Genomic DNA, 16,250 nt, shown 5'->3' on the forward strand with positions numbered 1-16,250 from the left:
GAGCACAAAACCGACACGCTTTCTTCACAATTACATCACGTCAGTTCTAGATTCTGGAAATACGCTTCCGGTGTTCCTTTTTTATAACACCTTCCTGGAAGTGGAGAAGCGCACCTCCACCAAAGAAATTAAATTAATTATATTTTACATCAGAAGAAAGAAACAATTTCGGCCTTCTAACTTTCTAATCTACTATTAGTTGGCTGCACGTGACCGTTCCTTGCCTAGCTCACGTGACCTCTCTCCCGTTCTCCTCCGGCAACCCGATCCGATCCATTACACGCCCGCTGACTCGGTCGCGGGCAACGGAGGATCCACGACTCGCGATCCGGACCCGATCCCGGATCTAACGGCTCCGGTTTCACCTCCGGAGCCGACGCCCGATCCGGCGGATCCTCGCCGCCGTCCTCCCCACGGAGCCGCTTCACTCCGATCGAGACCCCGAAGAGCCTCGCGCACGGGCCCGCCGGCGACGGCGGGCTCGTCACCTCCTCCGCCTTCACCCGCCCCTCCTCCTCCTCCTCCTCCTCCTCCGCCCGCCTCGCTGGAATCAGCTCCAGCAACGGCGGCGCCACCTCCGGCGCCGCCTGCTCTCCGCCCTCTACTCCGCCTCCGCCCTGCTGCTGGCTGGAGGCGTACTTCGACATGAGAAGGACAATATTATTGCAGAGGTTCTTCATCTGCGAGAGCTCGCGGGAGAGCCGCGAGTTCTCCTTTCTTAGTCTCTCGTTCTCGTCCCTCAGCTCCACCGCGCCGCCGGCAACCGTAGCCGGTGCCGGCAGCGCCCCCGGGGATGAGTTCGAGGATAGTACCTGCTCCTCTCCGGAGTTCGTTGGCGATCCGGCCCAGTTCTCCGGCGCGGCCAGAGTGATCGGCGTGACGGCCGGCACCGGGGTCGGCGCCGGCGCGGGTGCCGCCTGGGGTATGATCTTGCGCCGGTGGATGTCGCAGAGGAGCCGCTTCTCGCCTCGCCGGAAGCAGTCGTTGGCGAACTCCCACCGATCCGACACGATCTTACGAAATCCCTACCCAAAAAAAAAATTAAAAAAATCACAAAAAAAAAAAAAGAAATCGAATTAAGAAACAAGAACTGGAGCCAAGAGTAAAGATTAAAGACGGATCGAGATCGAGGGCTAACGTAGGTGTTGAGCTGGCGGACGAAGCTGGAGAAGTTGTTGTGCTTGAAGTATTTGGGGAGGAGATCGCGGGCGAACTCGGCGGGGCGCCAGACGATGAAGGCGGATCCGTCGTCGTTCCAGGAGATGATGTCGTCGACGGAGGAGTCGTCGACGAGTTGGTAGGTCTTGGTGAGGAACGGCGTGGGGAGCGACCGCTGGCCCCCCTCCGGCGGCGGCTGCTGCGCCGGCGGCGACTCGCCGGCCTGCTCCCTCGCCGGAGCCATCGGAGGTGCCATCACCGACGGCGTATCCCCGAACGCCACCGATCGTCCTAAAATTCTAACAAATCCCGAAACCAAAGACGATCTGGAGATCCGTTTGGAGAAAGAAAGGCGATGGAGGAGCGGAGACGGGGTTATAAAGGTTCCAGAAGGTTCTCGTTGTGGATAATATTAAATTATTAATGATTAGGGAGGAGAGGAGAAAAGGAAGAAAGAAGGATGGAAAAAAAGAGATTGAGAGCAAAGGCGACCGCCACCCACAACTGGAAAACGAAAGGAGGCAAAGTTTCACGTCCGGACCGTCCGCTTATAAATTATTATGCGATATCTCTCAACGGCTTGGGGATGGGAAAGAATTTGGCATAAGTTCTAACCTTTTTTTTTTTTGAAAAAATAAAATATTTAAAATATTTTTATTATTTATGTAATTTATATTTTTTTAATTGGAGAGAAATCCAATTTGATTTGGATTGGAGTACATTAGTATTAAAAAAAAGAAATTTCATCCTCTCTAGCTTTTTTTTTTTGTTACAAGATTTAGTTAAATAGGTTGGACCTCTATGAAACAACGGAACTTATTAATCTTTTTCCTATAAAATAAATTTTATTTTTTTAAAAAAAGAACATCATTAGTACAAATAGAGAGCATGTTATCATTTTGGATTAAGAAAAAACAAAAAAAGTGTAAGAAAAGAGCATAGACCTAATATCCACTCATGATATATATAATAATTTATGAATTATGAAATATTAATTTTTAAAAAATAAATCTAGATCCTACTATCAATTTTTTTATATTCTATTTTTTTAAGATATTTGACTTAGGAAGGCTAAAAATATTTTCAACTCACTTATCCATCTATCCTAATATATAAGATCTTAAATTATTCAAATGTTAAATAGCAAGTGACATTTCTCTACTCTATAATAAATGAAACTTGCACTATTTCTTGTTTTCTAAATAATTATTTAAATAACAAATTCTTCTTAAGCTAATATGTTAGAAAGAAATTAGAAAAATTAAATACTCAAAAGATATTATTTTATTTATTAAAAAAACTAAATGTTGTTATTTCTATTATAGTGTAGCTATTACAACAAAATAATTAATAAATGGTAGTTATTATTATTAATAATATCATTATTTTTTTTTGAGAGAAAAAAAGAGAGCTCCACTAACATTATAATTATTTAGGTTTGCAAAACATAGTTCTTATTTAATCTATCTTTTTAACACACACACACACACACACACGCACACACACACACACACACACATATATATATATATATATATATATATATATATATATATATATATATATATATATATATATATATACATACATACATATATATACATATATACATACATATATACATACATGCATACAAACATATGGAAAGAGAGAGAGTCAGATTAAAATAAGATCTATTAGATTTGAAGTTAGATCCGATCAAATCAAAACTTTATATTAAGGATCTTATATCAATGATACAAGCTGTTCCATGTAATCTACTATCTCAAAACTGTTTACACACAAAAAATCATATGATTCGGAAACTTCTATCTTATGCATCAAGTAATCAATAATTAGACAGTTTAAATAAAATTAAATTAGATATATTTTTTGATCACTTGATGCATAAGATAGGAATCTTCAAACAATATGATTTTTGGTATGTAAATAAATTTGAGATAGTAAATTATGTAGAATAACTTAGATTATCGGTGTAGGATTTTAATTATTTAGTTTTAATCTAATTAAATCTAAATTCAAATTTGATCGATCTTATTTAAATCTATTTTTCTCTCTCAATATATATAAATATTCTTCGAACTTATATAACTGCCCTTTAGTGTTACAAAGGCTGTTATTTGACCAAGAGATCGAGTGCTCGCAGGGGAAGTTCTATGCGGCGGTTTCCAACCGTGGAGAAGGTTCGATTCGGTATTTTCTGGAAGGTTCAAAGGGGCAAGGGCGGGTGACCGGGTCGTATTTTTAAGCCGGAAGGGTAAGAAAGCGGGGAGAATGGGGCGGAGGTAGCGACACGTGGATAAGATGGTGCGCCCGGCTGGGGATAAGAACTAAGAAGCAGAAGAAAGAGAATAGAAGGGTAGAAAAGAGGCGCCTTCTTCGAGCACCCGGTCTATTTCTTTTCTTTTTTTTTTTTTTTGACCGAAAGGGATCATCAAGGGGTCTGGAAGCCTCTCTTATTGGTACTTGAGACAGAGGATCAGCTGCTCCAAGAAAACAGCAAACACAGAACCGATCATCCATTATTCCGACACATGGCGATGTTTGTCGGCTTGGGATATGTACACAAAAGTGGCAAAGTGTCTCAAGCACAACCACTCGATAAATTCCGTGCAGTATACTATGCTATCTCATGTATGACGTGAAGTTTAATTAATTATAGAGAGTCTATGGTTAGGAGAGCGAAATAAACAAAGAGATACCCATTGTTGGGATAGATCTATTCCATTGTGGTAATGGATAAATGCTAGGGATTAGTGGAGGGAATAAAGAGCACCATGATAGTTTGGATCTTATCATTATATATTTTTCGGTGTTTAATAATTGGATAGGGGCGGCTAGAAGAGGATAAACTTCCATTCCTCCATCGATTCTTCCATCGCATAATGCTATTCTTGATCCAATAGAATTATGACTTGTAGGTCCACTGGTGCCCCCACACGGCATAAGGTCCTATTCACCGATTCGTTTTGAGGTTTGAAAGAATATGCTTTCACTTTGTAGCAATACTTCTCCACTTATTCTCCATCCAAGCATACTCCACAAAGATTGGATCTCCCAAATTCAACCCTGAGCAAAGAATTCCAACATTACAAGTAGTGTGATGATACAGTGAATTGCCTGATTTTTATGGGGCAAGCAAGCAGGGAGTTGTGGCAATTGAGATATGGCAATAGGAAGGTTAGAGAATGTTGTAGTGGTACTTAGGACCATAGAATTAATAAAAATATGAATGTGAAATCTTTATAATAGACTTTTTTGTTCTAGTTTTACAGTTGTCAAACAAGCTAGATTTGCTTTTAAAGTTATAGAAAGGGTAATTGCTGGGATTAGAAAGTGGTTAAGAGCATGGTTTTGGATAATAATTGTTATGTCATTACCGTCATTGTAATGATCTTGTGATGCCTTAGCTTCAATTATTTACAACTAGTTTTACATGCAAGTTATTGTAAAACTTAAGGTTTTAATTTAGGTCATTTATTTTCATAAAAACAAATTAGATTATTTAATTAATACTATATGTTATATCATATTCATATCATTCTTCATTTGTTATCATGAACTTCCCTATGTATGCCATTACAACTTCGCAATGGCTAAAACAATTTCAATAACATTGTAGTAACATAAAACAAATAAATGTGCAAGTCTTCTTTCCATTCTTTTTTCCTTTCTTACTTCAACGATAGCCTATTATTTGGTGAAGCATTCTAGTTGTTGCATAACAGTTTCTAGCCATGGCCATCATGCAGATAAATATCATATACCATCAACTAAAACCATGGACAGATGATGCTTGGCTATAGGTTGTCCTGAATAATTTAACTGATTCCTATCAATCCACATTATACATGGGTCCACCTTTGATGCGAAGATTAGAGTGTGGAAGTGGTCTATCTCACATCCAACCATCTCATCCATCAAACCTTCATTTGTATTAAGTACACAATTTATCAATACCCTCTTTTGTACTAAATACATTTCTAAAAGGAAAAAAGAAGGGAATTGAGTTACATGCAAAATGAAAATGAAAATTCTTTGATGATGGTAAATCATAGTTTTACATGGTTTCTAGCTCCTACATGGATCACACGTGCCTAAGAGTATCTTGTCATTCATGCTTCCCCTTGAGCACACTACAAGCTCAAGTGATACTTAGTACCTACCATTCTAGATATTAGTTGGGATGGAATGGATTGGCAATCAGCCAAAAGATAATTAGATAAAACCTAGCATACATCGAGAAAAGTCAGCAGAAAATAATTCTATATACTCTTTCAAAGTATTAGATCCATAGCAATCTAATTATAATAGTGAGCCAGCACTTATAATGTGAACAAAGTTGACAAGCAGCGGAGAAAATATTATATCCTACACCATATGTACTATATGACGGTACACTATACCAACTACAGGTGCTCTATATGCTTTATTCATCAGGTGCTCATTGTTAAGATTTGATACTTTGAGATTCGGTCCATATTGAGCTCATAATGAGATCCAGATGAAAAATAGAGTCCAACGAGACTAAGACCATCCTAAACAAAGCTCGGACAGAAGAGATATACGCAAGATAAATCGACACAAAACTCGGAGCGGCGGAGGACCGCCGGCGGTCGGTGGTAGGGCCATGCGCTGCCCAGGTGTGGCAGCATGCGGTTGGGCACGGCAAGGTGCGGCCCATCACGCGGCGCTCGGTCCAGGCCTGGGCGCACGGGGCTCGGCCCAGGCCCAGGCACGCAGGGCATGCGGGCCGGCCCAGGCCCGAGTGCGCGAGGCGCGGCCCAGGCCCATGCATGCGAGCGCACGAGCCGGCCCAGGCCCAGGCGCGTGTGGCCCAGGTCCAGCGCGCCGCGCTAGGAGTCGATTGTCCGGTCCATCGTGGATCGGGTGGTGCACAGAGGAGGGCGTGGGCCGTGTGGGCGTTTCCTACGCGTTTCTCGCTGTCCATGGCACTGTTCTATGGACCGGAGCTGATCCAACAGCATGGGTTGATCCTGGTGTTGATCCGATGGTTAAGACTTGATTTGGATCTGATTAGGACTCCTAAACCTAATCTAATTGATGTTTAAGCCCTTTAAAAAGGTCTGTTCGTGAACTGAGAAGTGTGATGGCCGGTGATCTCGTGGACGCGCATGGGCTTCAGCGAAAATCGAATCTGTGGAGAAAAAGAGAGAGATGCGTGACGTTGAGGAGAGAAGGAGCAAGACTCTTGGACAGCGGACAGCAGTCGCTTCAGGAATTCAGAGGGGTCTTCCAAGAGAGAGAGCTTTTATGAGGGAGAAGTTCCTGTGAGAGAGAAATTGGGTATACGAGGGTCGAGGGTGAGATCTCTTCTTGTAATATTTATTTTCTCATAGTGAAGTTTGCATGTCCCGTAGAGACGAGCTCTTTTTGGGCTAATCCACGTATTTTGATTGTTTTCTGTTTTATTTTTTCTTTCTTCCTACTGCATCGCACAGTACCGAAAAGGTCTTGGGAGGTGGTGTTCTGATAAGACATCCACCCAACACTCATCTCAGTGATTGATCTATGGAATAAGCACCTATGATTAGTGTGGTGTACTGTCATATGGTGCATATGACGTAGGATATAATTCCTCTAAGCAATAGATTCAAAATGGCCAAAAATATGGTTCCGGCCCTACCTCTCCAGGCACCTCCAAGTTTGTCTTTCATTTGGATTAATGGTTAGAGATACGGACCTTGAGATCAAATAACAATGCAATGCCAACAATATATGCTTTTCTTCTTTTTCTAACAAGGCCTGAAATTGATAGGCACCAATGCAGGAATTGGATACAACCATTAGAGTAGTCTTCTATTAAAGGGTGACTTGACACTTTCGATCCTATGACACGCTCGAATAATGAAATTATAATTACAAGTATCTATGACCAAACTAAAGATAATTGTACCAATAGAAGTTGATAGATAACCGACTGTGTTGGTTTTGGCATCTCAATTGAAGGATGAAGGCCAGTGAAGGCAAGTGCAAACATATAGAATATGCATAAAAGGCCAAACTAGTGGAGCTAACAGAACCCAGAATAAAGCTGTGGGAATGGAGCTCAAGGCATGCTTTGAGATAGTCTGTCTCAATGCTTATGTTGTATGTTCATCACTGGTTCTGAAGAATTGACAAAACTATTGCCATACAACCTTTATGCTGATGGCTTTAAATAGATAATTTGAAAGCTCTGATAACTGAGAGGCCACCATAACCCTTTGAATAATGGGAAAAAGGGGACTTTTTTTTGTTTAATGTAAAGCAACTCTAGATAACTTTAGAAGGGCATAAACTTTGTACAACCTAACCATCTTTAAATATAGACCATCTAAATGGAAAAACGGTATCCTATATCAATTAACTACTACATGACTAAGGTGAAGTATGGCATCCTCATTAGTAGTTATACAAGAAGACTTGGTCTCTCTCTCTCTCTCTCTTATTTCCAGATTTACTTGGATTAATAATTAGATCTTAGATAAGCTTGGTTGACTACAAAAGATGGAAGTCTAGATTGATGAGATGGAAAGTCCAGCTATTAATTGGGAAGGAAAGCAACAATGAAGAAAAAAAGAAATAGGAATGGAAAATTCTTCTGACCAAGCACAAGTAAAATTATCAGAGCAGTAAAATTTGAAGATGATGACTAAGAAATCAGTAGGGATCCACTTTAGCCAATGGTAAATAGATCAATGACAAAGTAATAATTCTTCTCAAAAAATAACAGTGATAATCATGGCTTATGAATGATTTGTTTTTTCAGATATGACCATTCACTGGAATCAAGCAATACATCATGACTCAGAATGTTGCCTGTAATAAGGCTTATAACTTTCTAAAGATGCATGCATCATCTTTCTGGCTGGTAGACCTTCATCTTTAGACCATGTTGCTGGTCATTTGAAACACTCAAACAGGGAATTCTATTTATTAACTGACAATGATCGTTATGGACAACATGAATTTAGTTCTAGAAAATGATGTGGATTGTTGACATGCGATGATAGTCAAACAAAAGAATGTTCAAGATATTCCTCCTATCATGAAGTCAAATGAAAGAAGTCAACATCAAAATTAGCATATCGAGTGTGCGAGGTGCAAAAGCTTAGTACCTCTGCGTCGCATGCTGCTAGAAAATATTCACATCTTTCAACATATAATGTTAGATTTAGATTTACTGTCTTAGCAATCTGAAACCATGCTCCAAGTATTTTGACCCCTTGAGCAATAAAATTTGAGAGAGGAAGTCTCCTCTAGTTTGCAAAATAAACAATTTATAAATTATAAATTATTACATCTCTAATAACAATAAATTCACTACTTTAAATGTTTTCTTTAATGTTGCAATTTCAACTATATTGCATTTATTTTGATTTCAAAATGATTATTTGTCACAAATCCTGATATCCTATTATAAATGTTTGCAACTTCCAGAACAATCTAGGAGTTCATTGTGATGATTTCTTTTAGAATGCATTTGGATGTACAAGATAAGCACACATTCAAGCTCTTTTCGGGACTAACGTGGTTTGTAAATAAAAAATTATGAGTTTATAAAATTGGGTGTATGGTTGTGCTATGAAATTTCACAAAATCACTAGAAACAGAGAAGTGAAAAAAAAAATATTCAGAGTATTTTTTTCTTCAAAATTAATGTTTTCTCTCATTGTCATCTTACTTTTTTTTTCCATTTGGAAACTTCGCTTTTTAATAATTATCCACCTTCTCTCAGCTTTTAAACTTCAAAAATCTTAAATCTAGGACAGGATATCACCTTCTCAAAATACTATAAAACTTCTTACATAAATGAGTAAATTTTTAGGTGGGCAATAATCGGAGATAATCGCTAAATTGTTGACTATAACAAAATATCCTATAAATATATTGAATCTATTATCTTCACAGATTTAATTGTTCTAATGAGATCAATTTTTATTTTGAATTTTTTTATATTTTATCTATTTATTGCAGAATGGTTTGTTTTTCAATATAGGTCAGATGTGCTGGTCTAAGATCCAAAACAATCACTAAATAAATCAAGCTACAATAATAGAAGGAAAAATTTTTGAAAGAAATCATTTAAGAATATCTAAATAATGAGTTCCGTTCGCTCTCATTCAGACATCCCTCTCACTAAAAGACAAAACTTAGAATCTTTAATTCTTATCTAACCCTTTTCAAAAAGGAAAAATATTTTATTCACTGCTGGAGTTTGTAATGACTCCGACACTCTCTTCATATTGCCTGGAACGTAAAGCAAATCTGACATTATATGGATGACAGAACTTAACAGTGGGAGATTAAATGAATTATTAAATATGTTGTCATTTACATAATTTAAATTTTACCATTACATCACGAATAAATTTTTAATATATTCTGACTGGTTCTTCTGCATTGAATCTTTTCAGATTTACCATAAAACCTTGATCATCCAATTCTCTATAGCCCAACAATTAATTGCAGCCCCTCTCCAAATGAAGTTCTGTGTGAATTCTGAGAGATGTACTCCCAACTTTTAGCATAGGTAAATCTTATATCATTTCTTCAAATGATTGGCAGTGCTATCATATTTTTTTTAAAAAAATAAAAAATAAAAAACACCAGGAGAAAGAAAGATGATATCCAACTAGTAGTTACTCGGAATATCTATGTAAAGCATTAAAGTTGAGATCAGGATTCTCTCGGTTCAACATTTGTTGGATGTTCAGCACGCCACGTGACAGCCCACTGGGTGTTCTCCCTCAGTATTTTTTTTTTCTTTTTATTTGGCACGCTGAGGATGGATGCACACCAGCATGTAGCCGTCTAGATTGAATGGGTCATGCTCTTGAGGCCGTCTCTGCTCTGGCTCTCCTCTGCCATGCCATGCTATTCCCTGTCATGAGAGAGGCTCACGCAAAAAAAAAAAAAAGGAATGGGATAGAGCTTTGTGTGCGGTGACTGTTAGATGTGTGCCCTACAAACAAATCTTGACTGACACATATTTTTCTCTAAGACATGTTTTGTACTTATTGGGCAATCTTAATAACCAATCATGTCATATGTGTTCATGATTTGTCCTAAAAATTAACAAAAATAATTTTGTATATTCTCAAGATATTGAGAATTTGAGACATACATCATTAGTGGTTAATTTCTAAATGCTCCTGATCGAAAGATCGTCACAGAGGACAGTGATCAATCCATTTGAGATCGGTACATGGATCATCTCCCTTTAAAATAGATGAGTCTCGAGTCTGCGGTGTAGAGATACTGGGATGAGAGTGCAGACGGTTGTTTGAGAATAACTTGCACTGAGCGTGACCAACACGAGAAACCATTTGAATATCTACTCACTCATCAATGGTCTTCTCGTCGCTGTTTGGAGTAGAATACACCTAGATGCAATCTATCGACCTTGGTAGAAAAGAAAAAGTCTTATGCGATTTATAAGACTGAGTTTAAAAAATCTCTGACCAGAGTAAGTGTGAATACTGAAAAAAAAATTTTACGGAATTTACAAATGAACTCGAGTCGAGCCAATCTAGCATATGACTGATGATAAGGTTTGACGAGTTTTCTAGGACCTCCGTCAAGTCGAGACTCTCGATAGAGGGATTGTATCCCACGATAACTGCACTTAGGGATTCATTTTTTTATTCTGCTGGATTGCCACTATATGTTGCTAGACGTCACTAGTGGATCGTGAGAACTCACTAAGATCGTTTTCGGATCAATGATCTTTGTTGAGGTGAGTTGGAATCATTTCAGCCCATCGAAAAGAGTTTTGATGATACTATGATAGAGATCACGGTATATCTCACTATCAGACATAATTGAACCTGAGAGGTCACACACAAAAAGAGTATGCTCTGATACCACTGTTAGAAAATTTGCTCTACGATTTCGTACGTGTAATTTAAAACTTTTTTAAATATCTATGCAGCAAAAATAAATAAATTAAAATAATTTTAATTTATTCACGTATCAGATCAGATCTGAAAATCGTAGTAAGGATCTTGATACAAAATATAACCATGATCTGAAATCTGAAACAGAAAAATAAACCATTAGAAAAACAAACAAAAATCGGATCTCTATACCTCGAATTCTACGGATGTCTCAGATTCTGATCGCAGCCGTGCACGCATCCGGCCTCTACTGGTATCTACATAGAGATGCCTTATCAAGAGAACTACCTAATTTGATTTGTTGGGGCATGGAAGAATTTTTGTGTGCAACAAAAATTTTGAAGAAAAGATGGCGTGCGCTAGGAAGTAGCGTGAGATTTTTCTTCTTAATTGCCACCCCTTCTCCTCTCTTTCCAGATGTAGATAAGATCTGATTTAGATCAAATCTTATCTAATATGGGATGTAAGGAAACCATGATTTTGTGCGACAAAATATTAGGGGCATGGAGTTTTTGGCGTTAAGAGGGGATGGGTTCTTTTATGACACAAAAACATCTTCTTTCTTACCGCACACATCCATCTCAACGCCTCCTCTTTTCTTCCTTCATCCCCAATGCCTAGATCCGATAGGTGATCAGATCTAAGAGAGAAAAAGAGAAGAAGAAGGGTTCTTTTTCTCTTCATGGTGATCTGGTTCAGATCCTGTCGGATCTGCGTAAAAAAATTTGTGCAGCGATCTTCTTCTTTGAGATCTAGAAAAAGAGATCTAGATCCAAAGATGAGAAGCGAGATCTGCAAGGTGCTAGCACACTGGTGATCTTGGTGCTCCGATCAGGTAACTACATGTGGATACTAGTAGAGACCGGATACGTGCACAGCTGCGATCAGAACCCAGGACATCCATAGGATCCGAGATATGGAGATCTGATCTCTGTTTGTTTTTCTAACGGTTTATTTTTCTGTTTCAGATTTCAGATCGTGGTTACATGTTTGTATCAAGATCCTTACTATGATTTTCAGATCTGATCTAGTATGTAAATAAATTAAAATTATTTTAATTTATTTATTTTCGCTATGTAGACGTTACATAGACATTTAGAAAAAATTTTAAACTACATGTACAAAATCGTAGAGCGGGTTTTCTAACAGTGACTCTCCTCTCCCATGCCATTTTCTATCATGAGAGGCACATGCAAGGAAAAAAAGGAGGGACATAACACAGGCGTCTCATAGAAAAGAAGTTTCAGAGGTTTTAAATGAGGAGAGAAGGTTTCTGTAAAAAAAAAATAGAGAATACAATGAACTATCTCATCGCATCCATGCTATATATATGTGGGAAGTTCAGAGGATGATTCAAAGACAAAGGTTTGGTGTTAGAAGAATTGAAGAAGAAAGGTGAGTTTGATAGTAACTTTTCTTGCTTTTTTTTTAACTTTTTCTGATTACTATTTTTTTGTATTCAGTTGGTTTTTTTGATGATAGAAAGAATTGAGAAGGATGGTTCTAAGTATTCCGCAGGCAAAGAATCGAGAAAAGGTGAGTGCTGAATTTTTTTTTCATTTTTTTTATTTGTTTATTTGTTGTTTAAAAATTTTTATTCCCTCATCAGTTTGTATAAAGCTGCTGGTAGGAATCCCGTAGTCTTTGTATTTTTTTATTTTTCATATGAGAAACAAATAGAATTTTGTTTCTCATAAAAAATAGAGGGTTGCTATATTGGTTTCGATAGCCATCCAACTTTTTTATTTTGCCAACATCATATAAGGGAACGAAGGGACACAGGGTTGCTACAATGGTTTGGTAGCCTTCCACACCGTTTAAAAAAAAAAATCACATGTCACGGTTGCCCTTCCAATGAACAAAGAGAAGACATGCATGCGGGTTGAGGAGACCGATTGAGGGATCAGTTAATAGAAAGAACAGGTGGGTGAGGGATCAGTTAATAGAAAGAACAGGTGGGAAAAAAAGTGAGGGATCCATGAACAGAAAAGGTATGAAAAATGGATTCGGGCTATTGAGAAAATGGATCCAATTATCAGGTTAATGGGTGAATAATCGGGGTGAGCATGATCAAAAAATAGATTTACAGATCCACTATTATTGGACTCAATTGGATTAATGGGTAATTTGGTTAACGGGTCGTTGAACCCAAGTTGGCCTGGTTGGAGTCATGATTTGGTTTGGGCCAGCTATCAGGGTTAGGGTTAGGGAACAAACTAGGGTTGGATCTAGGGTTTGGATTAAAACCTGGGTTTGGGTAAGGTTTGCACTTGGATTGGGTGTGGTGGTTAGGGTTAGTGATCTGGTTAGGGCTAAGGGTTAGGGCTTCAGTTAGGATTTGGAGCCCGGTTAGGCTTTTAGGGTGGGGGTTAGGGCTCGATTAGTCTTAGGGTTGAGGTTAGGTTTATAACTTGGGTTAGGGTTCAGCTAAGGATTAGGGTTAAGGTTAGAACTCGAGTTAGAGTTGAGGTTGGGGATAGGGCTGCGGAGAAGGTGGGATTGGAGAAGACAACAGAAAAAAAAATGAAAATAAACCATGGAGAAGAGGAGAAAAATGTAGGAAGAAGTAGATTAAAGAAAAATAATAAGTAACAGAATATGAAAAAATTTAGAAATAATTGGTAGTGGAGAGGATACATACCTTGAATAGGCTCGGTCGGAGATGGGAATACAGGTCTCGGAGAAGGTATGCTCCGATGTACCATCTCGAAAGAGGAAATGAGCAAAAAAAAAACAAAACAAAACAACAGATCCGATCTGGTGGCGTCAGTCATCCTTCGTAGCCATGTAATTGACAACGAAAAGCATGACGGCGAGAAAAAGGTCGAGACTCCATTGTCTGTTCGGCCGCTCCAAGCCTTTCAGTCGGTGGGACTCCGTCCGATGGGACTTGTGGGATCCAGTCAGAGATTAGGAAGATGAGAGATGGATGGTCGAGGGGGGAAGCAGTGGGGGTAGGGGCCAAAAGGGGGGAAGCAGCAGGGTTGGAGGGCAAAGGAGCGAGAAAGACGGTGGTTGAGGGAGGGCCGGAGGGGAGGGCAGTGATTGAGAGATCGAGACATGGGGTGGAGGGAGAAGTGGCGGAGGCGAATGGCAAGGAGTGGGAGCGATGGAGATCGAGAAGGTGGGTGGCCACCGTAGAGGGGGGGAAGGCGATGGCTGAGAGAGGGTCCGAAGGGGGGCTGGTGGTGGTTGAGAGAGGGTCCAGAGGGGGGGCCGGCAGTGGTTGAGAGATCGGGAGGTGAGGTGGAGGAGAAAGTGGCGGAGGTGAGTGGCAAGGGGTGGGAGCGGTGGAGATTGAGACGGTAGGTGGCCGCCAGGGTTGGGGGGGTAGGGGTTAAAGCAGCGGAAGGTTCTAGAAAGAGATTGTAGGAGGGGGAGAAGAGGAAGGGTTATGGTGGCGAAGATAGCTAGAGAGGAGAGGGGATAGCCAGAGAGAGAAAGATATTATGATCGAGAGAGAGCCGAAGAAGAGTGGGAGGTGGGAAAAGGGCGGCAGTGGATTGGGAGAGAGCCGTAGAAGAGAGGGAGAGGGGAAAGAGACGACGGTGGGTAAGTGGGGAGGGGTTAAGAAAATTTAAATAGGGAGACGTATAATAATTTTATGCACCTCGATCCCATGAAAGTAAGAGGCGAAAAAGCATGCGGTCATCCCCACAAAGAAAACATGCTTTAATGTTTCTGAATTCATTTCTATGCAAGCATCCTCATACTTTTTCTATGAATAAACTATTCTGTTTTAGAAAAATTTTTTTTATTTGATTTTATGTTGCATGTTATATATCTACAATAGTTTAGAGAGTTTTTAAAATTATTAACACAGGAGATAATTGTTTGGATTTTGTGTTTTATATATATATATATATATATATATATATATATATATATATATATATATATATATATATATATATATATACATAGATACACGCACGCATGCAGTCACACACACACACACATATATATATATATATATAGGGTTTAATTGAATTAAATTGTTTCTATGTTTTTTTTTGTCATTTATTATTTGTTCAAATTTTTAAAAGAGTTAGGTGAAGTATGCTTTATTTATTATATTTACGAAAGTTGTGTACATAAAAGAAATAAGGAATGTAAAAATTAATTTTGAATTACTTTTCATATGTGTGTTCTGGTAGTTTTTGTGTAGCTCAATTGTCAAATTTTTTTTATGAGATTTTTTTATTTTATTTTTTTGATTTTTATGTTGGATAGTTATGCATCATATTTTGAAAAATTTACATATTATTAATGAATTTTAAAAAATAAGTTAGGATAGTAGATAATAAATTGAATTTTTTTTCTTGATCAGTATGTATGTGTGTGTATTTTTTATGAGATTTTTTTATTTTATTTTTTTTTTAATTTTTATGTTGGATAATTATGCATCATATTTTAAAAAATTTATATATTATTAATGAATTTAAAAAAATAAGTTAGGATAGTAGATAATAAATTGAATTTTTTTTCTTGATCAATATGTATGTGTGTGTACACACACATGGATATGTGCATGTATGCATGCACACACATATATATACACATGCATAAAGTTTTATTAAAATTTAATTATTTATGTGTCTTTTTATTATTGTTTATAATTTCTTTAATTTTTTGTTAAATTGATTGCACTATCCTATTATTTTTTCATAAAATCTTTATAATCATAATTTTAATAATTTTTTTATATCTATGCAATTTGGATGACCACTCTGAAGGAACCGGCGATTGAAGATCATTTTTTTTTTCTATCTTTTATGTATCAATTAAGACTCCCAGCATAGCACGGGTTACATGCTAGTTATACTACATATTTAAAACCTGTGGTCGCTTAATTGCAGTTCACTGGACAAAACCTCAACCTAACACTATAAAAATAGAATTTTATAACTTTTAAAGCAAAAATTCTTTTTAGAAAATAAGTTTGGTAAAAATATCTGAAAAATGCTCCTACAAGAGGTTACAAAAAACACTTTTAGGGGAAGCTGGAAAACCTAAAATCTGACCTCTTTTGTTTGAAAAACTTATCCATAATAGAAGTGACATCGCAGATGCCCTTAGTGTTCTTGCAAACTTGGCTTTGTTCAGCTTATTAACCTTCGACCTCTGCAGCCTGTTTGGGCACTGCCCTTCTCCTCTAAATGATATCACCAGCAGAAAACAAACAAACCA

General features: G+C 38.2%; 1 protein-coding gene across 1 annotated transcript; it reads right to left on the reverse strand.

Moving 5' to 3' along the window:
* On the reverse strand, window positions 1-1,549 carry LOC105059314 (heat stress transcription factor B-2b). The gene is made up of 2 exons (XM_010942567.4): window positions 1,139-1,549; window positions 1-1,025 (listed from the first exon to the last, which is right to left on the reverse strand). Exons 1-2 carry the CDS (start codon window positions 1,412-1,414, stop codon window positions 225-227), a joined length of 1,077 nt encoding a protein of 358 aa, XP_010940869.1. The 5' UTR covers window positions 1,415-1,549; the 3' UTR covers window positions 1-224.
* Window positions 1,550-16,250: the final 14,701 nt, after the last annotated feature.

This window comes from Elaeis guineensis, chromosome 16 (genome assembly GCF_000442705.2).
Source record: "Elaeis guineensis isolate ETL-2024a chromosome 16, EG11, whole genome shotgun sequence".
Classification (NCBI taxonomy): Eukaryota; Viridiplantae; Streptophyta; class Magnoliopsida; order Arecales; family Arecaceae; genus Elaeis; species Elaeis guineensis.